The following is a 24,175-nucleotide window of genomic DNA, read 5'->3' as shown; positions in this document are numbered from 1 at the left end:
GGATGAGATACCAGCAACTGATAGGAGCTTTTTAAGCAGAAATTACCTTTCCAAGGTTTCATGAGTAAATCTTAACCTCTTACATCACAACAGGGCATTTTAATAGCTTGACACCACTCTGTAGCTAATTATCATGCTTTAAACAGACACAGCAGCTTATTGAGTTCATGCTGCTAATCTATTGCAATGCACAATAAACCAGAACAGTGAAACAAGCACTGATTCATTTAAATCAGCACTGAACAATTTCTTCAAGTTTTATGGAATACTAGAGAAATCCCCACAAACTTAACATTTAACAAAATGACTACAAATTGATACTAGAAACCACTAATAAATTACCTATAAAACTGCATGACTTAACAGTAGTAAACAATTATGCACCATCTATTGCTATGTAACAAATAATTTGCTTTCAATGACAAAATTACCCAGGGAAATTATTTTCATTTAATAGAATTCAAGTGTACAGTTTTCTGTATCATATTGCATAGAGAAATATTTTTGTTTTCTTCCAAGCTATAGCTTTTTCCCTAGAGAAAATCCAGGTATATGTCCCCCAAAATGGAAAAAATACACGTGTATTTCAGACAGTGTTATGAAGAGAAAACAGACAAAGGACAGCCCAAGTTAAGTAACTAAGTTTAAGCCAAAGTTTCAAAACAGAGGCTGAGCTTCCAAACTCTTATCAAGGTATCTAAAGACCGGCCCAAAGCTTTCCAAATACTATGAATGAAAATAACTGCATTCTTGGCAAATTTTAAAAGCTTTTATCAGAAAGAAAGTTAAGTGTTAGAATAACTTGCCTGTGGATATTGACATTTCTAATCTTTCAGTGAGCTTACCTGGATATTTTCCTAAAAGACATGTACAGCTCAGAAAAACCAAGTACAATCCTGAGACAGAAACCACTCACTGGAGTATTTCTTCTGAATGATGCATGAGGTTAAGTAAGTTCATCAATTCATCAAATGGCTTTTCCTGGCTCTTAACCTCTTATTATTGCTCTTGCATTGCATATGAGTGTTTTACCACTTACCAAGCAAAGAAGTTGAACACAGCGATTCCTCCTTAATAATTTGTTAGTACCAGTAGTATTAGCTCTTCATAATATGCGAGAGTCACCACCATGCTTCTCTATAAAGACTTTGTTTTCCATTTATGTAACAACAGGAGCCTACTATCAATTTTTTAGTATTGGGGTGGAAGCCCTCCTAGATATTCTTATCCTACTACAGAATCCAGAAAAGCAATATACTTTCAAAGTCTAATTTTTATCATGCTGAAATAAAACTTTAGCAAAAACATCCCTCTGTAAACAGTATCCCCCGCTCAACATGTGCAACAGCAACAAACATCCTTAGCATCACATGAAATCAATATTTTGCTGCTTTCCTTTATACACAGCTTCTGAAGAAAAACAAGGCAGCATGTAATTCCTTCAGCTGAAATTTCCATAAAATGAAAGTCCTTTCACTAGTCAGTGTCAGCATTTGTCTGAAAACTCATCTAGGAAACCAGATTTTACTTCCAGATGCTCCCAAGGAAATATCGAATATTAAAGATTTGTGGGCATGTATATGTGAAAAAATCAGAAATGAAACGCCTCCAAATCAAAACCAATGTATCATTTTCTACATATATTGTGCCAGTTCAGCAAAGGAACATTTTTTTATGCTATGTTACAGTGTATCTTACTGCAAATAGTTAGTAAGATTTGCCGAACTCCAGCTAGAAAGTCCAAATTGAGGGCAAAATAGAAGCCAGTGAAAAATATTTTTCATTTGAATTTCAACAGAATCTGGTCTGCTAGAGTACAACACTGTCAGTGTTATGCTTTCAGAAGTGCTATTTACATATTGTAACTCTAAGACCTTCTCTGTTTTCTTCACAGGAAATTAGTCTTTCATAATTAATATCATAAAATGTTACAGCATCACTGTAGCAATACTACAATTAATGGTTCTGAATTGTAGAGACAATGTGTTGTCTCTACATTGTTTTCAAATTATTTTAAACAATTCTAACTCTCTGGATTAAGTCCTTTTCTCAGGTTTGTTCATGACATGGTCACTGTAACAGAGAAACAAATTATTTGGAAAGTGAAAAAGAAATCAAATATTTTTTTGTTGTTCAAATAATGTATTTATACTGTTTAAAAATTATGTATCCACTTCTACCATTTTGTTTCTAAAATTTTTATATGCTTTTATCATCTTCAAAAGGGGTAAGAAAGCCAGGATCAAGACATCAGATATGCTAATAAGGATGTTCGTGTAAGATTTTTTTGTTGGAAATGGGGAAATATGGAATCCATATAATTAGGAAACCATCTAAGTGATGATTATATAAAGCAACATATTTTGGTGGTCAGAAGAAAACCATTTATTATGCTTATGTGATCAAAAAAAAAGGAGGTTAAAATATCTCAGAACAACACAAATCACCTGATGTGCACAACTACAGATAACACTGAAGAAAAAAGTCTTATAAGCAACTCCTAAGTATTATGTCTAACGCATAGTGTATTTTTTTAAACATATACCAGTAGTTAATCCAGCAGTCTCTTAACATACAGAACCATAAAATATACCTTTTACTACATAAAGAAATGCTCCCCAGTTCTCCATTGCCATGGCTATAACCTGGGGTCTATCAAATTCAAACACGGGTGAGTGATCTCCCTGTTCCTGTGTGCTGCTCTCCAAGCAAAAGGACACAGGGAGAGAGGCTGCAGGCTGGGCAAAGCATGATGCAGAAAGTCTCATAACATAATCTATCTGCCCAGAGCCATAATCCTGAAGTATACCCAAATATGTCATCTGTACACAGCAAAAACACACAAAATAGCATTTAGTTGCATTTTGCTAAATATATATACCTTATGTCTCTTCTTTAATAGAAAACCACATCCAGAGTATTTCAAATAATATTTAAATATGAGTAACTTACTTTTATTTCCAACCAAGGCCACAAGTGGCTGTGTTTCTGATCCTTCATTCACTTTTTTTACCACATTATACCAGTCTTCCAAATTTTCAAAACTCTGGCCATTGGTAATATCATAAACCAAGAGAATGCCCTAAATAAAAAGACGTGTTTAAAATGTTACAGACTGTAAAATAATTTAACATGGTTAGATTTGCATCAGTCTAAATTATTACTGTCATATAATAGAGCATTAAAAAATAATGGCATCATATCTTTGAAGGGTCAGTTAAAGGAATTATAAATTTCTACACTATACACATTATTACAGTATTTCTCCTGCATTTCATGTGTTCCAAATGCACATTCCAGGAAATAAATGGCAACACAGTCAAGAGCATAATTAGTTATATCAGAAATATTACAAACTGCATATGCTTCATGATAAACCCGAAATAGCATTTCACACTAGCAGGAAGATAAAAATTACACTGGAGAAGGTCTTTTATTTTAACAAATATTAGTTGTAGTTTCAATGTTCCCTTTTTTGAAAGAAAAAAAAAAGGCAATTCAATTATGCATTTCTGTTCATTGTCTGTCATGTTTCTGCTGCCTTTTGGGGATAAAGGCCAGATTCCATTCCTTCAGTGTTGTAGAAGTAAGAAGTATTGGCGAGCTTTAAACTTTCAAAAGAGAACCTAAAGACATAGTTAGAACTCAAAAAGGAGTCCCATAAATTTCCAAGGTTTTGGGCCAAACTACAGGTGACAAATACTTAAAGCAGACACTGCTGATTATTTCCTCAGCACAAATATCCAATATCATAAAGCACAGCCTGTTAACAGTCCAAATGTCATCCCTGTCCCCTTCACAATTCTAAGACAAGCTCTCAAATCTTATTGAGTCTTCTGCCCCTACTTTCCACTACACCCTAATAAAGTCACTGTCTTGTAAATGAGGAGTAAAGTCAGAATTGGTTTCAGGCACACTTGTTCTCATGGAGTTCACAACTGGCAAAAAAACCCTATATCTGCATACTGTTTCTCACATGAAATTTTCACAAATATTCTGAAAAAACAGTATGATCCATACAAAAATAGTTGGGCCAATGACCTACTGTAACAGAAAAGATTTTTCAAGCTTTTTCAGGCATTTGTTTTAACTGATAGTTAAAAAGAGGTGCCTTAGATCATAAGGAGTGCCTTAGATCACAAAATAGAGTGTATACTTACTTAATAATTTCACATTTGATAACAAATTAGTAGCAACTGCAAGACTGTTTGAGGAGAGTTCAGATTTTATGATGACAAACAGTGTAAAAATAATAAGATGCAATTCAATAAATATCATGACAAGTTCAAAGGAATCAATAATCAAGTGCACAATAGGAAGCATCTGGCTCTGTAGCAGGTTCCATATAATAGGATCAAGGAATTACAGCTCACAGCTGAATATGTTGAGCTTGTTTTGCAAATATCACACTGACATAAAACATTCCAGGTGAAATAATGCATCCATCTTTGGACTTGAATGTCAAAAAGGGGTACAAGAAACCAGGAACAGTATCATAGGTTTGGAAACCACAACTGACATGAAAAAAAGTGGCAAAAAAACCCTGACTGCTTCCACAAACACATGACTTATGGTAGGCATGATGATGCTGGTACAAGTTTCAAGAGAAGATAACAGGAATTCTCTTTGTATATGCTTTTATACATATTTTGCAGAAGCCACTAAATTGGGAAGACCAGCTAGTGTGCCCAAAGGCAGGGTTACCACAAAGGGGTATGTAGACATGCTCAAGGAATGGTGAACGAGAACCTTTCAAAATTCAACAAGGACAATTGCAAAGTCCTGCAGCTGGGAAGGAATGAGCAATACAGGCTGGGGGGAGCAATACATGACTGGCTGGAGAGCAACTGAAAATGACCTTCAGGTCTTGTCAGACAGCAGGCCAAATTCAAGCCAGTAACATTCACTGGCAGCAAGGATGGCCAACTTGATCCTGGGCTGCATTAGCAGAAGTACAGCCAATTTTTCTACTCAGCACTTGTTGGATCATATCTAAAAGAACACATCTTTAAGCCCCTCAAGATATCAGAAAAGTGGAGTAACTTCAGCAGAAGGCTAGCAAGATGATCAGAGGCTGGAGCACTTGTTTTATGAGAAAGAGATGAACAAACCCAAATTCTTTAGCATGGTGAGGAAACAGCTCTGGGGAGACCTAAAAGCAGCCTTCCCATACCCATGAGGAAGCAATGAAGGGGATGGAGCCAGGCTCTTCACAGCAGTGCACAGCAGGATAAAACTCAGTGGGCAAAAGCTGAAATAAGAGAAATTCAAACCATAACTAATGAAAAGCTTTTTCACCATGAGGCAAATAAATCAGGTTGACCAGAGGTTGCTCAGTCTCCATCCTTAGAAGTTTACAAGAAGGACTCAATAGACCCTTGAGCAGCCTAGATCCACCTCTCAATTGACCTGACTTAGAGAGGGTTTTGTTCCAATCTCCTGACATCCTTCCACCCTGAACTTTCTTACAAATCCATAATCAATACAACATGTAGCGATAGGTTTAACTCACAGCAAGAAGATTAGAGCAAGAGTACTAAAAACAAGCAAACAAACCAAACAAAAAACCCTATGGAGACTGTAAGAATAGCAAAGCTCTGAAATTCACCACCTATAACAGTCACCAACACTGAAAAAACTTTTGAAGGTTGATGAAAGTCATTACACATGGATAGCTTTGAAGGAGGGCAACAGATCCTATTGAGATCCCTCCAACTCCTATTTTCTTATGACAGTAGTACCCAATCTACTTTGTTTCCTCCAATGTTACCAACTCCTTGGCAAACTTGATTTTTTGTTCCTTATATTTAGATAGTTGCTATTAATTTCTGAGGAACAGCTTTCATCAGTTCCTTCAAGGAAATTAAGAATTATGACACCCAACTTTCCCCTTTCTATCCTTCCTTCTTTACTAATCAAATATAATATTAATCATCCACTTCCCTCTTCCAATTTTGGTGCAATTTATTAAGCAATATCTTGCATCTCTAAGTTAATTTCATTTAATTTCTCCTGACTATTTTTATAACTACCCAAATGCCCGGGCACTTGGTATTGAATTGTCAAATTAAATTGTCTCACAATCTAAATTTTGCTCTAGGAAGGACATACTTATGTTATTAAATGCTCAGTGGAAAAGAAACTCAATCTAAAGCATAGGTATGGTAAAGGTTAAAAAAAAAATGCCAGCCATAAGGCTGGAAGCTGAAAATGAGGAAAGAGCACATGGCAATGCTTCTTTCACCAGCTGTCGAGTTCTCTCACCAGCTTGCAGAAGAGCAGATTATCTAATCCATCTTCAAAACTAATCAGAGTTTGATGGAGAAAAAATAAGAAGGTGTGAGCATTTAAGGTTAGCCAACTCTTTCTAACCAATTCTTCATCAAAATTCTACTCTGCTTCATGTTCTCTAGACAACTGTAGCCTACCTACCCCTTTGGATGAAAGGGTATTCACACTGGATTTACCATCAAAGAAATCCTTTAACAAAGTTTGCAGCTAGAACTGACTTCACTTCCTTTTGGTCCCTTCCTCTGTGATCTAAAACCTTGCTTCTAAAGCACATTCTTTTCTTAAACATTTTTTTCAGTCTTGCCAATATTTGCTGCACTTTCAAAAAACAAAGATAGCAGGTATAATATCATATAGAAGAAAAAAAAGGCAGCATGGCATCCAGGTCATAAAGAATTTCTGCTTAGATTTCCACCATATCAGCACTCTATAAGCAACTTAGTATGATATAGACAATTAATGATGGACTAGGCACAACTCCATAGTTAAAATTTATTTCATCTTTTTCTTTTATTTAACAGAGAAATCCCATAATTGCTTTCAAAAAAATGCCTCATATTTTCCACAAACTTACAGTACGGATGAAATAGACAGCATAAAAACTGTTGTTTCCCTATTATGTGTGAGAAAGTAAGGAGGAAAATTAACACTGGCAGTTTTACACAAAAGTACTGTACTACCCTGCCATGAAAAAGGTTTGAAACACATTGTAGACAACATGTCAAGAACAGCACATTGATTCTCTAGTCTCCAGCAACATGGTGAATAGTCCCTGCTTGCATAATTACACTCCAGCAAGAGACATTTTGTCTATGTTAGTGCACATGTGAGTGCTTTTTGTTTAGGAATTATAGAGCATTTTCAAAAATAGGTCACTGGAAACTGAAAATATTGCAGAAATTATTTGCTGCTCCCTGGAGAAAGTAGAGCCTGCAGTACTCCTATTAACAAGCCAATTTATGATGTAGCATATGCCAGATCTTAAAGATAATTTAAACTAGATATGTGGTAGGGGCAGCAATTACAGGTAAGTATGGGAGTGCTCCTGAATGATTTACCATGCAAACAGCAGCAGCCTTATTTCAAAACTGAAGTGTTAGTATGGACATGTTGTAACCAGGCAATATATTTGTAGTGATAATCAAAATTTAAGACATGCCAAGTTTTTGTCAAGATCTGTCACAATAAATAGAAGGTAGAGAAAACAATAATTAAAAACATATGTTTTCTTCTTCATTTATCCTCAGCTACCCTTCATCCTATGACTGACTTTTGCAACAAGAAACTAAACTTTCAAATTTTCATTAATATTACAAAATCAGTCAGGCCAAAATTCTAGAGTATTTTTTCTAGTCATAGAAAATTAATTTTGTAAAGAGCAACTTAATTGTTGCAGAAATGTGCAGATGAAAATAGAGTTTTTTGCAAATGAAAGCAGCTTTCAGTCCACACATACTTAACCACTCCTGTCTTTGCTGATACTGAGGACGTGGTCACTCAAATACAAGTGATTAAATGATTAGGTTGCCATAATTGAATTATTTACTCTCTATCAGTACAGCTGTGTGTGTAACTGACTACACAGTTACTCTCAGCATCTCTCAATTTTAAGAAATATGTGGTAGTTTTAAATAGCTTTCAGTCAGTGTTGATTATTAACACCCTTTTTTATGAAGAACAAAGGGCTCTTCTTTTCCCCACAGCTTGCAGAGTTCTTCTGTCCCACCACTGAAATTCAGCTACCAAAATAGGATGCAGTAACTACATTGTTCTAAACTGCTTAAAGACAGAAGTGAATTGCAATTTCTCCAACTGCAACCAATGCAAGTTCTCATGCTCAAATCTGCCATTCTTTTTTTAAAACATGGCACAAGAAATAGGGGATCTCAATCAAAATATGGCATCTTAACAGTAACCTAGACAAAAGATCTCTCCTAGAGAATTAATTCATCTCATTAGAGGGAAAGAAACCTCTAATGGCAAGTTTTTGCAGTGAAGTTTAGATAGATGCTCCATTTACTCTTGTTGATGTCCTGATCAAATTCCAACTAAGATCAAGTGAACTATAGACCATAATCTTTTCAGTTGCTGGAGATTAGTCTCTAAACTTCCATCTCCAGCTGGACATAGGATTTTAGAAGTAGGCCTACCATACACATATAATTCTGAGCACAAAAATAAGAATTTAGCAGCTTATGATTTCCGAATCTCACAATGATCAAAGAGACAGAAATCTACACAAGGCTATGGGCATCTGCAAAAGGCACAGCACATGCCATAGATATGCTACAAACAATTCCACACATGTACTTAAAATCTGAATTATTTAGATGTGAAAAATACACAGACAAACACAATTTGTGCAGCAGATCAAAATCATCTGCTTTATCTGTATCTGTACAGCTTGTGTATTTTATAAAGAAGATGTTTAAAATCCCAGCTGCACCATATACACTGACCAAGTGCACATACACTTTTTTTGTAGCAACCTTCACTCAAGTTACTTTAATATTTTAAAAGCTCTCTTGCACTGGGGAACCCCAAACTGAACACAGTACTCCAAATGTTGCCTCAAAAACGTCAGAGAGCGTGACATTCACTTTCCTTGATTTGACTACTTCCTTCTTACTAACACAGATCAGTACTCAGTTAGCTTTTACTGTTGCAAGGATGCATTGCAAAGTCCCATTCAACTGTTTTTTTACCTCAATAAGACATCCACCCAAGAGCTTTTTCCTCCAAAGCCATTTCCCAGAATGACTGAGGTTAGAAGGGACCTCTAGAAGCCATTTGGTTCAATGATCCTATTCAAGCAGTGTCACCCAAAGCCAGCTGCTCAGGACCACGTCCAGACTGCTTTTAGGTATCTCTGAGGATGGAGACTCTACAGCCTCTCTGGTCAACTTGTGCCAGTTCTCAGTCATCCCCACAGCAGAGAATGTATTTCCTGATGTTCAGAAGGAATCCCCTGTGTGTCAGTTTGTGCCTATTGCTCTGGTTCTGTCAATAGACATTACACAAAAAAGCCTGCTTCCCTCTTCTTTGCATCCTTCCTGCATGGTGGACATATACTGATTAGCTTTCTATTCTCCAGGCTGAACAGTCACAGTTCTCTCAGCCTTCCCTCAGAGGAGAGATGGTCCAGATCATTAAACACCTTTGTGGCCCTTCACTGCCCTCTCCAGTTGATTCCAGCTGCATAAGATTATTCTGTACCAGGTGCAGGACTTGGCATCTGTCATTAGCTGAACCTCACAAAGTTTCTGTTGATCCACTCTTTCAGTTGGTCATGGTCTCTCTCAGTAGCAGCCCTACACTACAGCACAGTGACTATTCCTCCCCAAACTGGTGCTATTCACAAACTTACAAACAATGTTTTGTTCCATTGATAAAAGAATTAGTAAAAGACACAACACCAGTACCAACCATTAAGAAATAAAACTTATAATCAGGCATCAGTAAGACACTGAGCTACAGGCCTTTAAATCCAGCTGTCCATTCAGATTTTCAGTAAATTTATGGTCCACCCATTGCACCTGTATCTCTACATATTGTAATAATACTATGGGAGACTATGTCCAAGGCCCTGCTGAAGTGAAGATAAATTACATCCACTGCTCTCCTCTCCACACAGCTAACCACCTAACCACAGACAACAATCAAGTTGGCTGTGCACATTTTACCTTTACAAACTCAATGCTACCTCTTCCCAGTTACTTTCTTGCTGTTGTGTTATCTATTCACAGGAATTTTTATCCATATTTAAAAGGATTTACCTTTATAAATACTCCTACTTGTTCTACTTTGTTTTTCCTCTTTTTCTTATAAAAAGCAATGCCTTTTAAAACTATTCATGTCATTTCATTAATAGATGAAAATAGAGACAATTTTATGCATCTTTAACAGGCACTGTTACAAAGCTAATAGGAAAGTGTGTTAGAACTCAACTGTGACGATACAAAGGTTCTTACATATGATAAGAAGCCTCTTACAGACACTGGCAATACATGCCAACACTGGGAAAGAAAATCACTTGTCCATTGAAAAAAAATAGGGTTAAAATGAGGACTGGAGGAAGATTAAAGACAAAGAGATTCGACATAGGGTTTTTTTGTTAATGTGCTCTGAATGACAAAAAAATCAAACTTCAGTCTTATTGATATTAACTGCTTATGCACTTTTGGGCACCGGTATTAACTCTTTGACCTGCTATTTTTGGTAAGAAACTCCTAAGTTTATCACCAAATTCAATACAGACAAAGCTAATAGCCTTTTATTTCCTTCATTAAATTTACTTTGGACATATGGCAACAATTTGTGATTAATCAAATTCCCTCTGTCATGGAAGCCACTTTCTCCTATTGCTTTCTAGATCTGTAACAGGTTAGCAAATCGGGTTTTATTAAAAAAATAACATTCTATAAACAGATGTAACAGCTAAAAACACTGACTTTTTTTGAAAGTGACAAAATGTTACATTGACAAGTTTCTCTTTATTCAATTAACAAATAAATCCCAATCTCTTTCATTAGCCATTCCTGTGTTGTATAACACTATTGAATAGCAATGATCTGCCTTTTGGAATAGCAATGATCTGCCTTCATTACAAGCTCCAAATTAAGGAAAAGAGCACATTTTAGGACTACTCATGCTAAGAAGTTTGGCATTTATAATACATCCTCCTAAATCAGCTTATGACTCAAGATGCAGTTATAATACATAGCTCTTTATCCTACCATCCACTTTAAGTTCCTTAATTAACCAAAACTTAATTTTCATTGGACAAAGAGTTCTGCAAAAATATTTAGCTACCTGGTTGTCTCCTTTTGTTTGCCCTCTTATAACCCCAGTTGCATGTATGAGTTTAATGGTGTAGGATTGCTCTTAATTTCCTCCTTCTACCTTTTCCCCCCAGGAGGCAGCTGTTCTGAAAGCAGCCACTCTATCTACCATGTGGATATCCAAATAGCCTTTACTATTTACTGTGACTGCTTTTCTTAACTCAAGACACAAAGCCTGCAAACAACCATCTGTTCTTGGGAGTTATTCAGTTCTATAAAAGCACACACTTGCTTCGCTTTTTATGTCAGCTCTAAAAAATTAGCTACACCAAAATTAAAGTAGCATATTATATCAATTAAGTTTAGATTGGACATTCAACATTTTTGAGATTCATGAATCAATCAACTAAAAGCTATGTAGAACGTATGCATGTATAATTTTAAGAACTAAGTTTCAATTAATTTTATATCATTGCTATAATATATAATTATCAGCATTTATACTGTACCTGAGCTCCATAAATATATTTATCCAGCATCTTGCCTCCTATTGTTTGTCCTCCTACGTCCCACACTTGAAGAGTAACATTCAGATTTCCTGGAAAAAAAATTATACAGATATTGTGCAACCTGGAAAATTTAGATACAAATAAATTCAATAACAATAGCTTTTAACAAGTATACAAGAAACAGGAACTAAATTTTGAAACAAAAAATGTTTGTTTCATCTGGGAAAAAAGTCATTTTTGTCCAGCTAAGTCATTAAGATACAGTAAAACTACAGCTAGCTATTAACATCTCTAATAGTAACAGAAAATAATAGGAATTGCATAAAGTATAACACTCTTGAATAGAAATTATATAACATATTCCACTGACAGAACATGTAAAACCTCATGAAGAATGTTCTATAGGGTGGTACTTGGAACTGAAAGGTAACACAATTAATGCCAATTTATCCACATTATTTCATACTGTGTGTTCCTTCCTCACCTCCTCTCCAAATCTTCCTTACAGATCAAGAAGCAAGGAAAATCTTCATGCTAACTTCATTTTGGCAGTGATGCTGACAGTAGTATACAGTACAGAACTGTATAGCTGACAGAGTAAAAAGATGGAAATGCTGACACCCATCTAAGTTAAGAATGCAAACTATGATTACTTCCTCCACTCTTCACCTTAAGGCATGAAGCTAAATTGGACATGATTTACACAGTCTCATCTTCAAAGAATCTACACCAAGAATAGACCCTCTTTTCTACTCTAAACCATTTTTAAGCTATGTTGAAATTGTTAACAGGTTTTTTAAAACAAAACTAACAAAAAAATCAGTGTAAATGCAGAATATTTAACATCCTACTAATCATACATATTCTGTAAGACAACTCAGCAACTCACAGATATCAAAAATATACATAGAAAGGTACATATACATACAAACACATTAAAGTATACTTTCTCACCTTTTGCATGGTAAGAACTATTTTCAAAACTGTACTGATTACCTGCAGCACCAAACTCTAACAAAGTAAGGATTTACAAATTTTTTTCTAATCCACATACAACTCACACGACACTTATATGTTAATATAAATTCTACATACTCACAGATAATCACAACTGCCTATTAATTTCACTACTGGATTTTAAGAAAATGCAACAAGTTTCACATCACAATAGCTGCAAATCAAGTGAAAATGATCACATTATTTTGGCTTGCTAAGAAAGATATATTCTTAATTCAACTATTTTATGCAATTGACAATCTGATTTTATCCCACATGATCCATTCAGCTGTAAATTTGTAACTGACATGCTCACATTGGTTACACAATGGAATGTGCTCCATGGAAATATATCACTGTACTAGGTGAAAATAACAGCAAATTATAACTATATAGCTGAATATATTTTAGTGCAGTAAGTTAAATTAAATGGTCTGTGACTGTCCAATTAAAAAAATCTCCTATTACAAATTATTTACTCTGCTTCATTAACAACAGAAAAAAGAAAGGGAAAAGAAAAAAGAAACGGGGGGAAAAAAACAGGGGAGAAAAAAGATTGGGATGTTCATTTAAGATAAACTCCTTCTTAATTAGAACCTCACTAGCTATGAAATTCACACTGATCATCTCCTGTGCAAAATGCTTCATTTTCCCTTTTTTTGGCAGTTAGGTTCTGCAATATTTGCTTTGTGCCCCGACTGATGCTGGGGAAGAAAGAAGGATGTTAGGATTATTCTGACAAAAGGAAAAACTGCAGGCAATTTACCTAGCATGTATTTAATTAACAACTGAGACAGTAGCACAAGAAGTTTTCTGCAAAAAGTTTGAAATCTTTTATTTTTTCAATTTAACAAGAACATAAAAACTAGAGACTTACAACAAAACGAATAATAAGATAGTTCTTATTCATGAATAATAAGATAGTTCTTAGAAACAGTCTTAACATTCCAATAAAAATAAGGGCAGAATCCTACCAAAATAACATGTAATACACTATTAAGGAACAAAAAATCCCCAGCACTTCTTTGCTCTGTAGAAAATGCACACAATGCAAAGCTGAAACACGTGAGGCAGAACAGTGCAGGTGTGCAGATTGCTTCTGGCATGGACTGAAGCCACTGGACTCCCGCAGCAGCGACCCTGCAGGAGGACCCTTGCTGTACTGGTTAACCTTACCTGCAGGGCTGCACAGCCAAGAGGGAACTAAAAACACAAGTCTGAGCACTTTTTACACCAATGACTTTAAAAAAATCCTTTTAACAGGAGAATCCTGTATACTGAGCTGCACCCATAACCTCCCAAAAAGTATACAACTACGGCTCTTCAGAGTCTCTATCACAGACCCTCTGACTAACATGTACACTATTTAAGCACTAAAATCTACACCACAGCTGCATCCAGACTATACAAGATTCTGCATCAAAAATATAATGGAACTGATCAGCACTTTAACAAAAGTATTTTGAACAAACTGCATGAAGTGAATTTGCCATGTTGAACACTAGACACCTGTTGAACAACACTGAACACGTTAAAAATTGATCAAACTATTTCTGATATGTATTAAACTGTACAGTTTTACCATGCAGAATATTTACTATTTTCACTGCAAAACTGCATTAGTTACTAAGACAATTGGAGAAAAATGCCACTTTTATCTTAAAAAATAATTTAAAAGAAAACAAAAAATAAAGCTAGAAAAAGAGTACTTTATTTTATAAGTTATAATATATTTCAATGAAGCCCAATGCAAACTTCTATGCAATTGTAGAAATCTGTAATTTTAATTTCTGGAATCTTTGCTTACATTGAAAAAGAAAAAATACCAACTACTGAACCACAGCTGTTCAACAATTCTCCTACTGAATAAGAGAAATCAAGTCCTTTTTCCTACTGATACACATGTAATTGCTCTGCAGTGGTATCAATTAACCTGCCAAGTAAACATAGCAGCTCTGCAAATCCAGAACTAATCAAGAAATTAGAAAAATCCACTTACTAAGTAATGCTTCCCATTCCAGTATTTAGAAATGTTACCTCCCTCTCACTCCCCACAACTAGTCCAGTTTACCTATGAAACAGAGAGCCATATATACCTAAACACATATATAGGTATAGGCAAAACCAGAGTGACAACCTACAGAAAAATGTTGCTTCCTGAATATGAATACAAAAGCTACTGTTTTGAGGAAAACAGATGCACAGACTTTTTGGTGCTATTTTTACCGACATTATGATTTTATTACAAAATAAACTATGAATGAATGAATGAATGAATGAAATTCACACACAATATAAACCATGAACAAAAATGAATGAAGCAACAGTTGATAATTTTCCAAATTTTCTACTCAACAAGGATATTTAGAATCCCAGTAATGTACTAATAGTTTCTGTATGCTTAACAGCTGGAAAAAAAACTTGCAAAATACAAGTTCTCAGCATGCACACTGCATGATTTGTGTACACATTCCAATTGCAAGTACTGCTATTAAGTATTAAACACACTGGTATTTTTAGAGGCATGAGCAGGACAATAAAAAAATTATTCTGTTGATTTTATGGAGAAATAAGCACTGGCATTTGGTACTTTATCATTCACCAGATACTAAAAAAGTACAGCAAAATGGCCAAACAAAAATAGTAAAGAGAGGGATAATCTGAAAAGATTATTCTATTTCACTTAAGAAAATATATAAACATAATAAAGAAATTATTTGCAATATAATTTTTAAAAAAAAGAAGTTCAAGAACTGTATATGTTTTCTTATAACTTCAGATTTCAGATAAAAATGCTTACTTTCTGGGTTTGCCTCCCTCCTCACCCTTCACAAGGAGAAGACAGAACTACAGAACTTGCATCAACTTTATCAAATCTCACTACAGCTTTTAATAATTACACTAACTTTTTCTAACTTCTGATTTCTGAATCCAGAAGTAAATGTTTTTCATTAAATACTTGCATACTTAGAATATGAGCACACACAAATCAGTGAAAATACTTATTTTAAACCCCAATTGTTCAGAGACAAACTTAACCAGCAATTATTCTTTTTTAATTATTTCTTTGCATTTCCATGCAGTGTGCAGCAACTGCCATCTAAATAGTTTCTTTGCCATCGCGAAGTGAAACATCTTGAATGCTCAAACTGTATTTTTATGAGTGCCGAGGGACCCTAAATTTTAGTGGTCTATTAAATGCCAGCAATTTCATGCTGCCTTGCATAAAACAGCATTCACGTATTAGAGCACTGCGAGTCCATAGCTGCATTATGCATCTCCCACACAACTCAAATATGAGTTGTGTATTTCATTTAAAAATATATACATTTCTTTCAAAACACATATATTTTTTCAATTAATACATTTAAAGTTCCATTTCATTGTTGTGTGGTACACTATCCACATGGAAAGTGAGTGCATTCAAGCAGGGATTATAAAATTTCTCAATATAGATAGCATTCCTTTTATTTGAATTCAGTGTTTTACTTAGAGATGTAAGTTGCAAATGCATAACTCTATGACACCTGGCAAGAAAGTATGGAGAAAATATTCTCCAAACAACCTAATTTACTTTGCCATAAAAATCACTGCACTGAGCTTATTCAGTAACATTACTCTGAAGAATCTGTTTCTGCAAGTCCTGCTGCCACCCAGCCTTTCAGTGTTAGTTTTTATTCTCTTACCTGGCAATAATATCCTTTTCAAGAAGAAGTCCAGTCCTAAGGTTTGTTTGTACTGTTTTCCAAATGTTTCTTGAGCAAAACGGGTAGCTAAGGATGTCTAAAACAGAACAGTATCAAATTAAGTTGTCATTTTTAACAGCAACAAACTTTATGTTAACCCAGAAGTATGAAATACAGTTAAGCACTTTTTAAATCAATGAATGCTAACAGTGTTCATGGATTTGGATTGACAAGCACTCCAGTCAGTTTCAACATAATAACAGGAGGTGGCAAAGGCTACTAATTTATGCAAAAAGAAACAAGGTGCATATTTGCATTGATTTCAAAAATGCCCTAACATTTCCATTACAAAATACTGTGCAGATTTGAAGGAGGTATCATTAGTAAGCTCAAACTGACACAAATCTAGGTGACACCATCTGCACCTGAAGATCTCATTATTTTTAAAAAGCATTCATTTCAAAAACAAGGGTCCTCCCCTGGAAAGGAACACCATGATCCCAGACCAATTTTCTGGGAGAGAATAGAGATCTGCACAGTGCAGAATCCTACAGAAGGCTCCTAATTTTGGGAAGATTTCTACCACTGTACATCAGTTTCGGGATCAGGAATTACAAGAACTCTAAAATGGGAAGAGTCCTTTCTTGCACACAGAAAAAGAAGTTAAACTCATATTAAGAATACACATTTATAGAATCATTCCTTTCAGCAGAAATTTGAAAATTTATTTCTTCAATTGGTATTCTGTGGATTTATGAAAGCAAACCAATACACTGGTGACCTAATAATAAGTTTTTACTATATACAGCTGAAAGGATACACAACTAACCTGGGCAAACTACTGAAGCAAGGCACTTACATTCTGTCAGTAGCAATTTAGTATCTCCATTCAAGACGAAAAAGAAAGAGGTAGGGGTAGAAAGGGAAGGAAATAAAGAAAGAAGACCCACAAAAAAAGTAAAGGAGAAAATAGTGGTACATTCATAAATAATTCAGAAGTTTGTATTTTGAAAAAAAAATACTAAATATTAAAAATTATAAAATACAACATCAACTTAGTGTACACTTAAAAATCTCTTGTTGACATGACTTGTGTAAATAAAAATACAAATTAACTACAGAAAAAAAATCTAAATATTTATTTACCTATATAGAGAATGAAAAATACTAGGAAGCTCACAAAACCCTTACACTATCTGAAAAAACTCAAAACAGGCCAGAAGGGTTTTTCTTGCCTTTATCAAGCCATAAAGAGATAAGTCACACCAATTGTTATCAGAAATTGCTGTTAAGAGCACTTTTAGTCAAAAATGCAATAGCAAAATAATGCCAACAGTTCTGAAATATGAGAATAGGCAATGTCCATGAACAGAAGGCTAAAATAAAGATCTAAATTAGGCCAATGCCAAATGTACACAGAAAAAAACAACACCTTATTTTTGCATTAGAATATGATCACCAGAGCTCCAGCATTAACACTCTAGTATGAATAGGCAAACATTTATTCAACTATTAGATTTCCTATTAAGCAAATAAAACAAGATTTACTGTTTTCATGTTTCTATATCATATTTATATTCCTATCACTGGCATATATATAATGAATATATTGTCATATCAGAAGATATGTTTAGGGAACAATTCAATAAGTCAGTATTAGCCTAATGCAACATTTTCATTTCACTGAACTCAAGTCCCAAGAGGCTTAAAAATAAAAAAACAAATGGGGAAAAAAGCAAGTAAACTAGAAATAGCATGAGAACACTTATATATTTATATCCCTGTGGAATGGGGGGGAAGACCACAAAGAATGAATTGTGAGAAGATTCTTCTGCCTTCAACTATGTGTCAGTAATACTGACAATACACACAAAATGAAATTCACTACAGATTCAGACTACAGTATTGAAACAGTCAGTAGAACTGATTCATTTAATACCAACAGTTAGCATGTCAAGATGACAATGACATCTTTAATTTGTCATGACCTTAAAGATGTAGATGAGAATAAGACAACTGCAGGAATACACCACTTAGTCTTCTTGAAATTTTCCTTTTTGGAAAAGTAACTAGTGCCTAGAGTACAGATTCAAGTATCATCTGACTATATAATAGTATTCTATATTCTCCAACACACTAATTTATATCCTCATTAAATAAGCAACCACTCCCTTCTTGTTTTAAAGGCTCAGTAAATATTAGCTTATCATTCTGTGACACTCAATATTCCCAGAGGACTTCTAGGGCTGTTAGTAAAAAAAAACAACACACATTCAATTAACAGCCGACCTATAAGAGCAGCAAGTAACCAACAGCATGGCAAAGTCCTCTTAAACAATTTTTCTCCATTTTGCTTTTGAATGCAAAGGAATTTATAGCACAAAATCATTGACTAACTCCTTCTTAAATTTTTTCCTAATAAATGTTAGAGCTCAAGGAAAGTGTTGGATTACCAGTCTAGGGTCCTCTATTTATTCACAAAACAAGCATTTATCCACAAAATGCTAAGAGGAACAGTTCTTTACAACAATAAACAAAGAAGTTATGCCAATGCATATTCAAGTGCCTCTACAATGCAAATACTCCCTTCAAATCCCAGAAGTGTTCACTGCCATGCTTGCCAGAAAAGATTTTGCTCAACTATTTAACCTGAGGATATGCTGAATACAATCTATATAAGAATTAGTGAAAGCTAAACAATGGTTCAGTAGAACTGTAGTTGTAAAAATAAAAAAGTAATCAGTGACCACTTTTTAGAAAGGTTACATTCCATACAATTCCACCCTTTAAGGTCAGGGTCAGAAAACAGTACAACAGTATGAAGGCCTTTGTTCCTTTGCAGCTCTATTAAGATAAACAGGCCACCAGCTTGCAGAGCAGAATTTCCAGCAAAAATTCCATCAGTTTGGAAGATTCACACATCTGCCTTAAATACTTCAAAGTGAATGTCAACATTCTATACTAAATATCAATACTCTGTTGAAGGCTGGGGTTAAAAAAACCCTGTTAATAACAAGAAAATGTCTTTGGGCTCTAATATACAGCAACCAAGATAGTAGTAAAAGAAAAAAAAAAGTACAGTATTCTAAGCTCAAAATAAAATAGGATATTTGGGAAAGGTTTTTTGAAAGAGGCAAAGATGGAATTTAACCGTACATAAAAGGCATGACAGTTTTTTGCTTCTATTTTTCAATGTCAACAATTCAGTACAAACTGAATTTGACACGCTGTTCCTGAAGACCTACATAATGAGTAAAGAGGGAAAAAAGTAAACAATATCTATGAAATAAACTAAAAAGTAATTAAATTGAAAGTCAAATGGAACAAGCAATGATAGCCAGCTCTAATAATGACTACTCATCAGGGCAACAAGAAACTTGTAGGGAAAACCCTACCAATAACAACTCTTTGAGTAAAGTCCTATTGAATTAAGTTTTGAAAAACCAGTGAAAAAGTGTAGTATCATACTTGTAAGAAAGAAAACTAAATCCAAAATTCAATTAGATGCAAGCACATAGTTCTGAAGCTATGAATCTCCATTCACACAAACTTTAGCCACAAATTGAAAATCTATTTTCCAAAAACCACATGTATCTATCCTTTCTCTCACTCCCTTCTAGAACATCAATGCCATTATCCAAGCACAGCTAAACTAATCCCTCAGTCACGTCCTATCTTATTGGCAAGAATTTTAGGACAAACAAAACTAAAACAATCACTAAGCTAAATAACTAAACGCTTTAACTACCATTAAAACACATAACTGTCCAAGCTAATGTCCTTCCATACCACTGCCAACTACTGATGCAACTTTCTTCACTGAAAAAGATAAAATTATCATAACTTCTTGGCATTTGATGTAGATCTATTTGATGCAGCTGGGCCAATCTGCACTGCACACTTCATTCAGTTCTCCATTTGCAAGACTCAACAGTGACAAAAATATTTTTGTCACCATCTCTGAAGTTTTTGAGCCCAAGTGTAACAAGACAATTCAGAATGCTTTAAAATATGCTATCCTAAAAAATCCTAAAGAAAGCAGGAAACTGCTTTTTATGCCAGCCTATGTTTTAGCTCCTGCAACTCCCATACCAGCTTGAGCATTCATTATTTCATTTTCATCATCCATTGTTACCAGAAGGAAAAGGTAGGATATTTCTGCTACCATACTCTAATTCCAGCTACAACAGAGAGCAAATGAACAGAACCTCAGCACACCTATTTTTCAGGACCTCCCTTCCCACTACCAGCTCTGAGACTTACTTCCAGAGGCCCAAAACCTTTTTCAACATTAGCAAATCATAATATTCTATAATATTCTATAATATTCTCAAATCAGCGTCCTTGTGTATTTCAGTATTAAGCCAATCTATGCACAAAAAGAGTAGAAATATCTGGATCATAACATATTTTTTTTCAATCCATACTAGTAATATTGGTTTATTTTAATGGAAAATCATTTTGGATCAGGAAGAGTAGGTTGATTTAACACCTAAACACATAAGGCTGCTGTGTGTATATATGTCCTTCCTATATTCAAAATCAAAGAGCCAACTGCTATTAATAATTGCTGGATTTTTTCATCGTGCATTGCCCACACTTCAGATTGCTCTTTAGATTGTTTTCCTAGTTTGTCTGGTTCATTAAAATCATCCTCTATTATCTTTTGATCAACCAGTCTAGCTTCCCTCAATTTTGCTTTTCCACAGTTCACCATTACCTTACCATCTTTATTTACAGATTCTACTCTGTCTCACTTCTCTTATGCCTTCTTCCACTTTTCTCTACTTGTGTTTGCTCCAGCAGTGCTTATTGCTATCCTTAAAATTCTAAGTATCCAGTTATCAATTCAACCACTTCAAACAACTTAATAGAAGCACAGCATGCCTCCCTTGCCTAGTGTAAGTACAAAAATTACCTTTAGCTTGAACTGACACTGATTTGTTTTTAATCTGCTACCAATCCCTGCACAGAACCTGAGTTACATTGCTTCTAAGCAAGGGTGAGGAAAACACAAAGTTCCCACCTGACTCACAACAACAATTTTGTTGTTGTTGTTGGTTTTTTTTTTGGAAAACAGGGTGCAAAAGAAGCCAAATGTGAACACCTCATACTAAATACAAGACACAGCATTTCAGATCTATCCCATCATTTTCTACACACCTCCTGTCTCATGATCCCAGAGTGACAGGAAGAGAAAAACCACCACCTTGCACAGTAAAAGAGAGATACGTATGCATGCGTGTAAAGACCAGCTGTGAACCAGATGTGAGAGCCAGGCAATTCAGAGTTGAAAGCACATAGACATAGACAGGTTTCAACAAGTAAGCGGAACGAGTAGACAACAGAAGAGAGGAACCTCAACAATTTAGTCTTCTGAGGTTAAAAATAATAGTAGGCACATTTTATCCTTCCATTCCATGACCCAATTGCTTCTTTATTTTTACAAGACCTTACAATAAATCTGTGAGTGCTGCCTGGCCATTGGGATGGTGGGAAGGAGCCTCTATTACAGCATCATCTAGGGGGGACAGGAGGAAAAGCAGCCCACCAGAGCGCTGCTGCTGCTCGTGCCCAAGAACCTGCCATGGAAGCATGAGATTCCTAGAGTTAGCAGGAGATGCAGTGAGTGGCAGCTCCTGTGAGAGAGGTAGGAACCAACAGGAATATACATCAAAACTCAAGAATGCTTGAAAATCCTTGCTTGGCGGGAGTTCCTGCCACAAGCTGCTCAACAGCAGTAGTGAAAGGATTGTTCAGTTTGAATGGAAACCTCCTGGGAAATGCTACCCGTGAAGCAGCACTTCAGCTGTCAATGCTGTGCATTTATTATGCTCTCATCACACAGCTGGTTGGAATTGCCCATCTACTGACTCAGATGAACACAATACCACTTCAGACTGGGTTTAGAATCACTGGAGAGAAAAAAAAAATGTTTTGTTTCTTTACAGAGCTCTGAATAAGAAGTGAGCAAAACCACATGTACTTTCACTTAGAGCTTAATCCTATTACTGTAAGGCAGTGCATTTAAACCAGCTCTACATACATTCCCACTTTTCACATGAACTGTGAAGCATGCAGAATTTCTTCTCCTTGTAGTTGCAAAAGTTAAGGACAGAGGAAAGAACTGAATACTTCAATCATACAATAAATTTACTATTTTCAGGTGTATCTCACAAAATTATTCAGGCTACATATGACAATAGATACCTATTCAAGTGCATAGTTAAGAACAGTAACTATTTTAAATAGTTAAGAAAGCAGCCTTTCTTTTGCCTTCTTTAGTCTCTCCTTGTCAAAATTTCTTTTTTACAAAGAGAATTTTTTTTATTACTATTTGATTGTTTTGGTTATTGTTGATAAATAAACTTTTATAAGCAGGATTTCATTATGGTGATTACAGATAGGGGAAAAAAACCAAAAACATAAAAAGTTATAAACGAAAACTAAATAGACTCAGCAGTGCCTTTCCAAACTCTGGAACAGTAACTCCACTAGGTGCAAACTGTTCTATCCAGCTCGGGACGTTGGTAGCTCTGTAGCCGAAACGAAGGGTGCCTGCAGACCCAGCTAAGCGACCTTCCCTGCTCGTCCCTTTGGAGGGGAGCGGCGAACCCTCCTCGTGCCCGGCCCCGACCCTAGCCCTGCATGTCCGGGACACTGCAGCCACCGAGAAGGGCTCTGGGCTGCTCCAGCCGAGCAACTCCTGCCTCCAGCGCACGGGGACCACGGGAAACTCCGTCAGCGCAACACGAACTACGTTATTCGCCGCTCCTTTGCTCACGACTCAAGAAAATTTGATCACAGTCGTGTACATCTTTTAGTTGACGATACCTCCTCGGGTGCCAAAGGCCCGTCAGAGGGTTTGGCCGCCGGGCATGGAGCGGATACCGGCGGGAAGAGCCCGTGTCTCCCGTGCCTGGAGGGCCTGGAGCCGAGGCGGAGCAGCCAGCCAGCTATCGCGACAGCGGCTGCGCGACAGACTGGAAGCCGCAGCGGGCTGCTCCCTCCTCAGCAGCAGAGCCAGGGGCAGCGTGAGGGGGAAGGCCGCGAAGGGGCTCGGGGCACCGCGGCGAGGGAGAGGAGCTGCCGGCGGGGCCGGCACTGACCTTGCCAGTGGTGCCGTCCCCCAGCACCACCAGCTTGAGCTGGCGGTCCGGACTCTCCTCCTCCTCCGAGTCCGACATGATCTCTACGGCCCCGGCGAGAAAGAAGAGGCTGAGAGCAGCCGGGAGGAGCCGGGTGCAGGGGCGAGGACGGGACAGAGAGAAGAGCGAGCGCCGCGCTCACGAAACCGGCAGCAACGGTGGAGCCGCCACCGCCATCTTCCTTCGGCGCGCCCTCCGTCGCTATGGTCCGCGCGGGGCGAAACCAACGGCAGCGCTGAGGAAAGGGGGGGAAGCGGTAAATTGAGGGCGGGAGCTACAGCAACAAGTCCAGTTGCTGCTTCGGGACACACCCACTTCTCCCCCACAGGGTCAGGGGATGGTTCAGCCCGGCTGTCGGCCGCACGCCGCGGTGGCTCGGTCGGGCCCCGCAGTGACGCCCTGCGCAGTAACCAAGCAACGGGGGGCGGGGAGGGGGCGGGGCTATGCCCCGCCCCCCCCCCCCGAGGGACGGGCCCGCCCCGTGTGGGCCTGACCGGGCAGGCGGCGGAGGTTCGCTATAGCAACTCTATATGGCAACTAACTAAATAGCTATGGCAGCCGAATCATAGTCACTGAATGGTCTGCGTTGGAAGGGACCTTAAACATCATCTTATTCCAACACCCCTGCCATGGGCAGGGACACCTTTCTCTAGACCGGGTAGCTCAAAGCCCAGAGCAGCCTGACCTGACTGCCGGGCATGAGGGCAGCCACAGCTTCTCTGGGCAACCTATGCCAGTGCCTCGCCGCCCTCACAGCAAAGAAT

At 36.9% G+C, this 24,175-nt stretch overlaps 1 protein-coding gene across 4 annotated transcripts in view; it reads right to left on the bottom strand.

Moving 5' to 3' along the window:
* Positions 1 to 23,652, bottom strand: part of RAB28 (RAB28, member RAS oncogene family) — a 60,772-nt gene extending 37,120 nt beyond the window's left edge. Inside the window, exons 1-4 of one of the 4 annotated variants that reach the window (XR_007777398.1) lie at positions 23,373 to 23,649; positions 16,264 to 16,360; positions 11,582 to 11,670; positions 2,953 to 3,082 (exon numbers count right to left, since the gene is read on the bottom strand). Coding sequence is in view for 3 of the 4 variants with exons in the window: in XM_050973268.1 (XP_050829225.1) it covers positions 2,953 to 3,082; positions 11,582 to 11,670; positions 16,264 to 16,360; positions 23,373 to 23,450 (394 nt within the window). In the remaining variant the exon portion in view is untranslated. Of the gene's footprint in view, positions 1 to 2,952; positions 3,083 to 11,581; positions 11,671 to 16,263; positions 16,361 to 23,372 lie in introns of all 4 variants that reach the window. The other 3 variants (XM_050973268.1, XM_050973267.1, XM_009099506.4) reach the window with 3 other exon arrangements.
* Positions 23,653 to 24,175: the final 523 nt, after the last annotated feature.

Source organism: Serinus canaria, chromosome 4 (genome assembly GCF_022539315.1).
Source record: "Serinus canaria isolate serCan28SL12 chromosome 4, serCan2020, whole genome shotgun sequence".
Taxonomy (NCBI): Eukaryota; Metazoa; Chordata; class Aves; order Passeriformes; family Fringillidae; genus Serinus; species Serinus canaria.
Note: the sequence above shows the minus strand (reverse complement) of the source record. Positions and strands in the feature narration are given on the sequence as shown.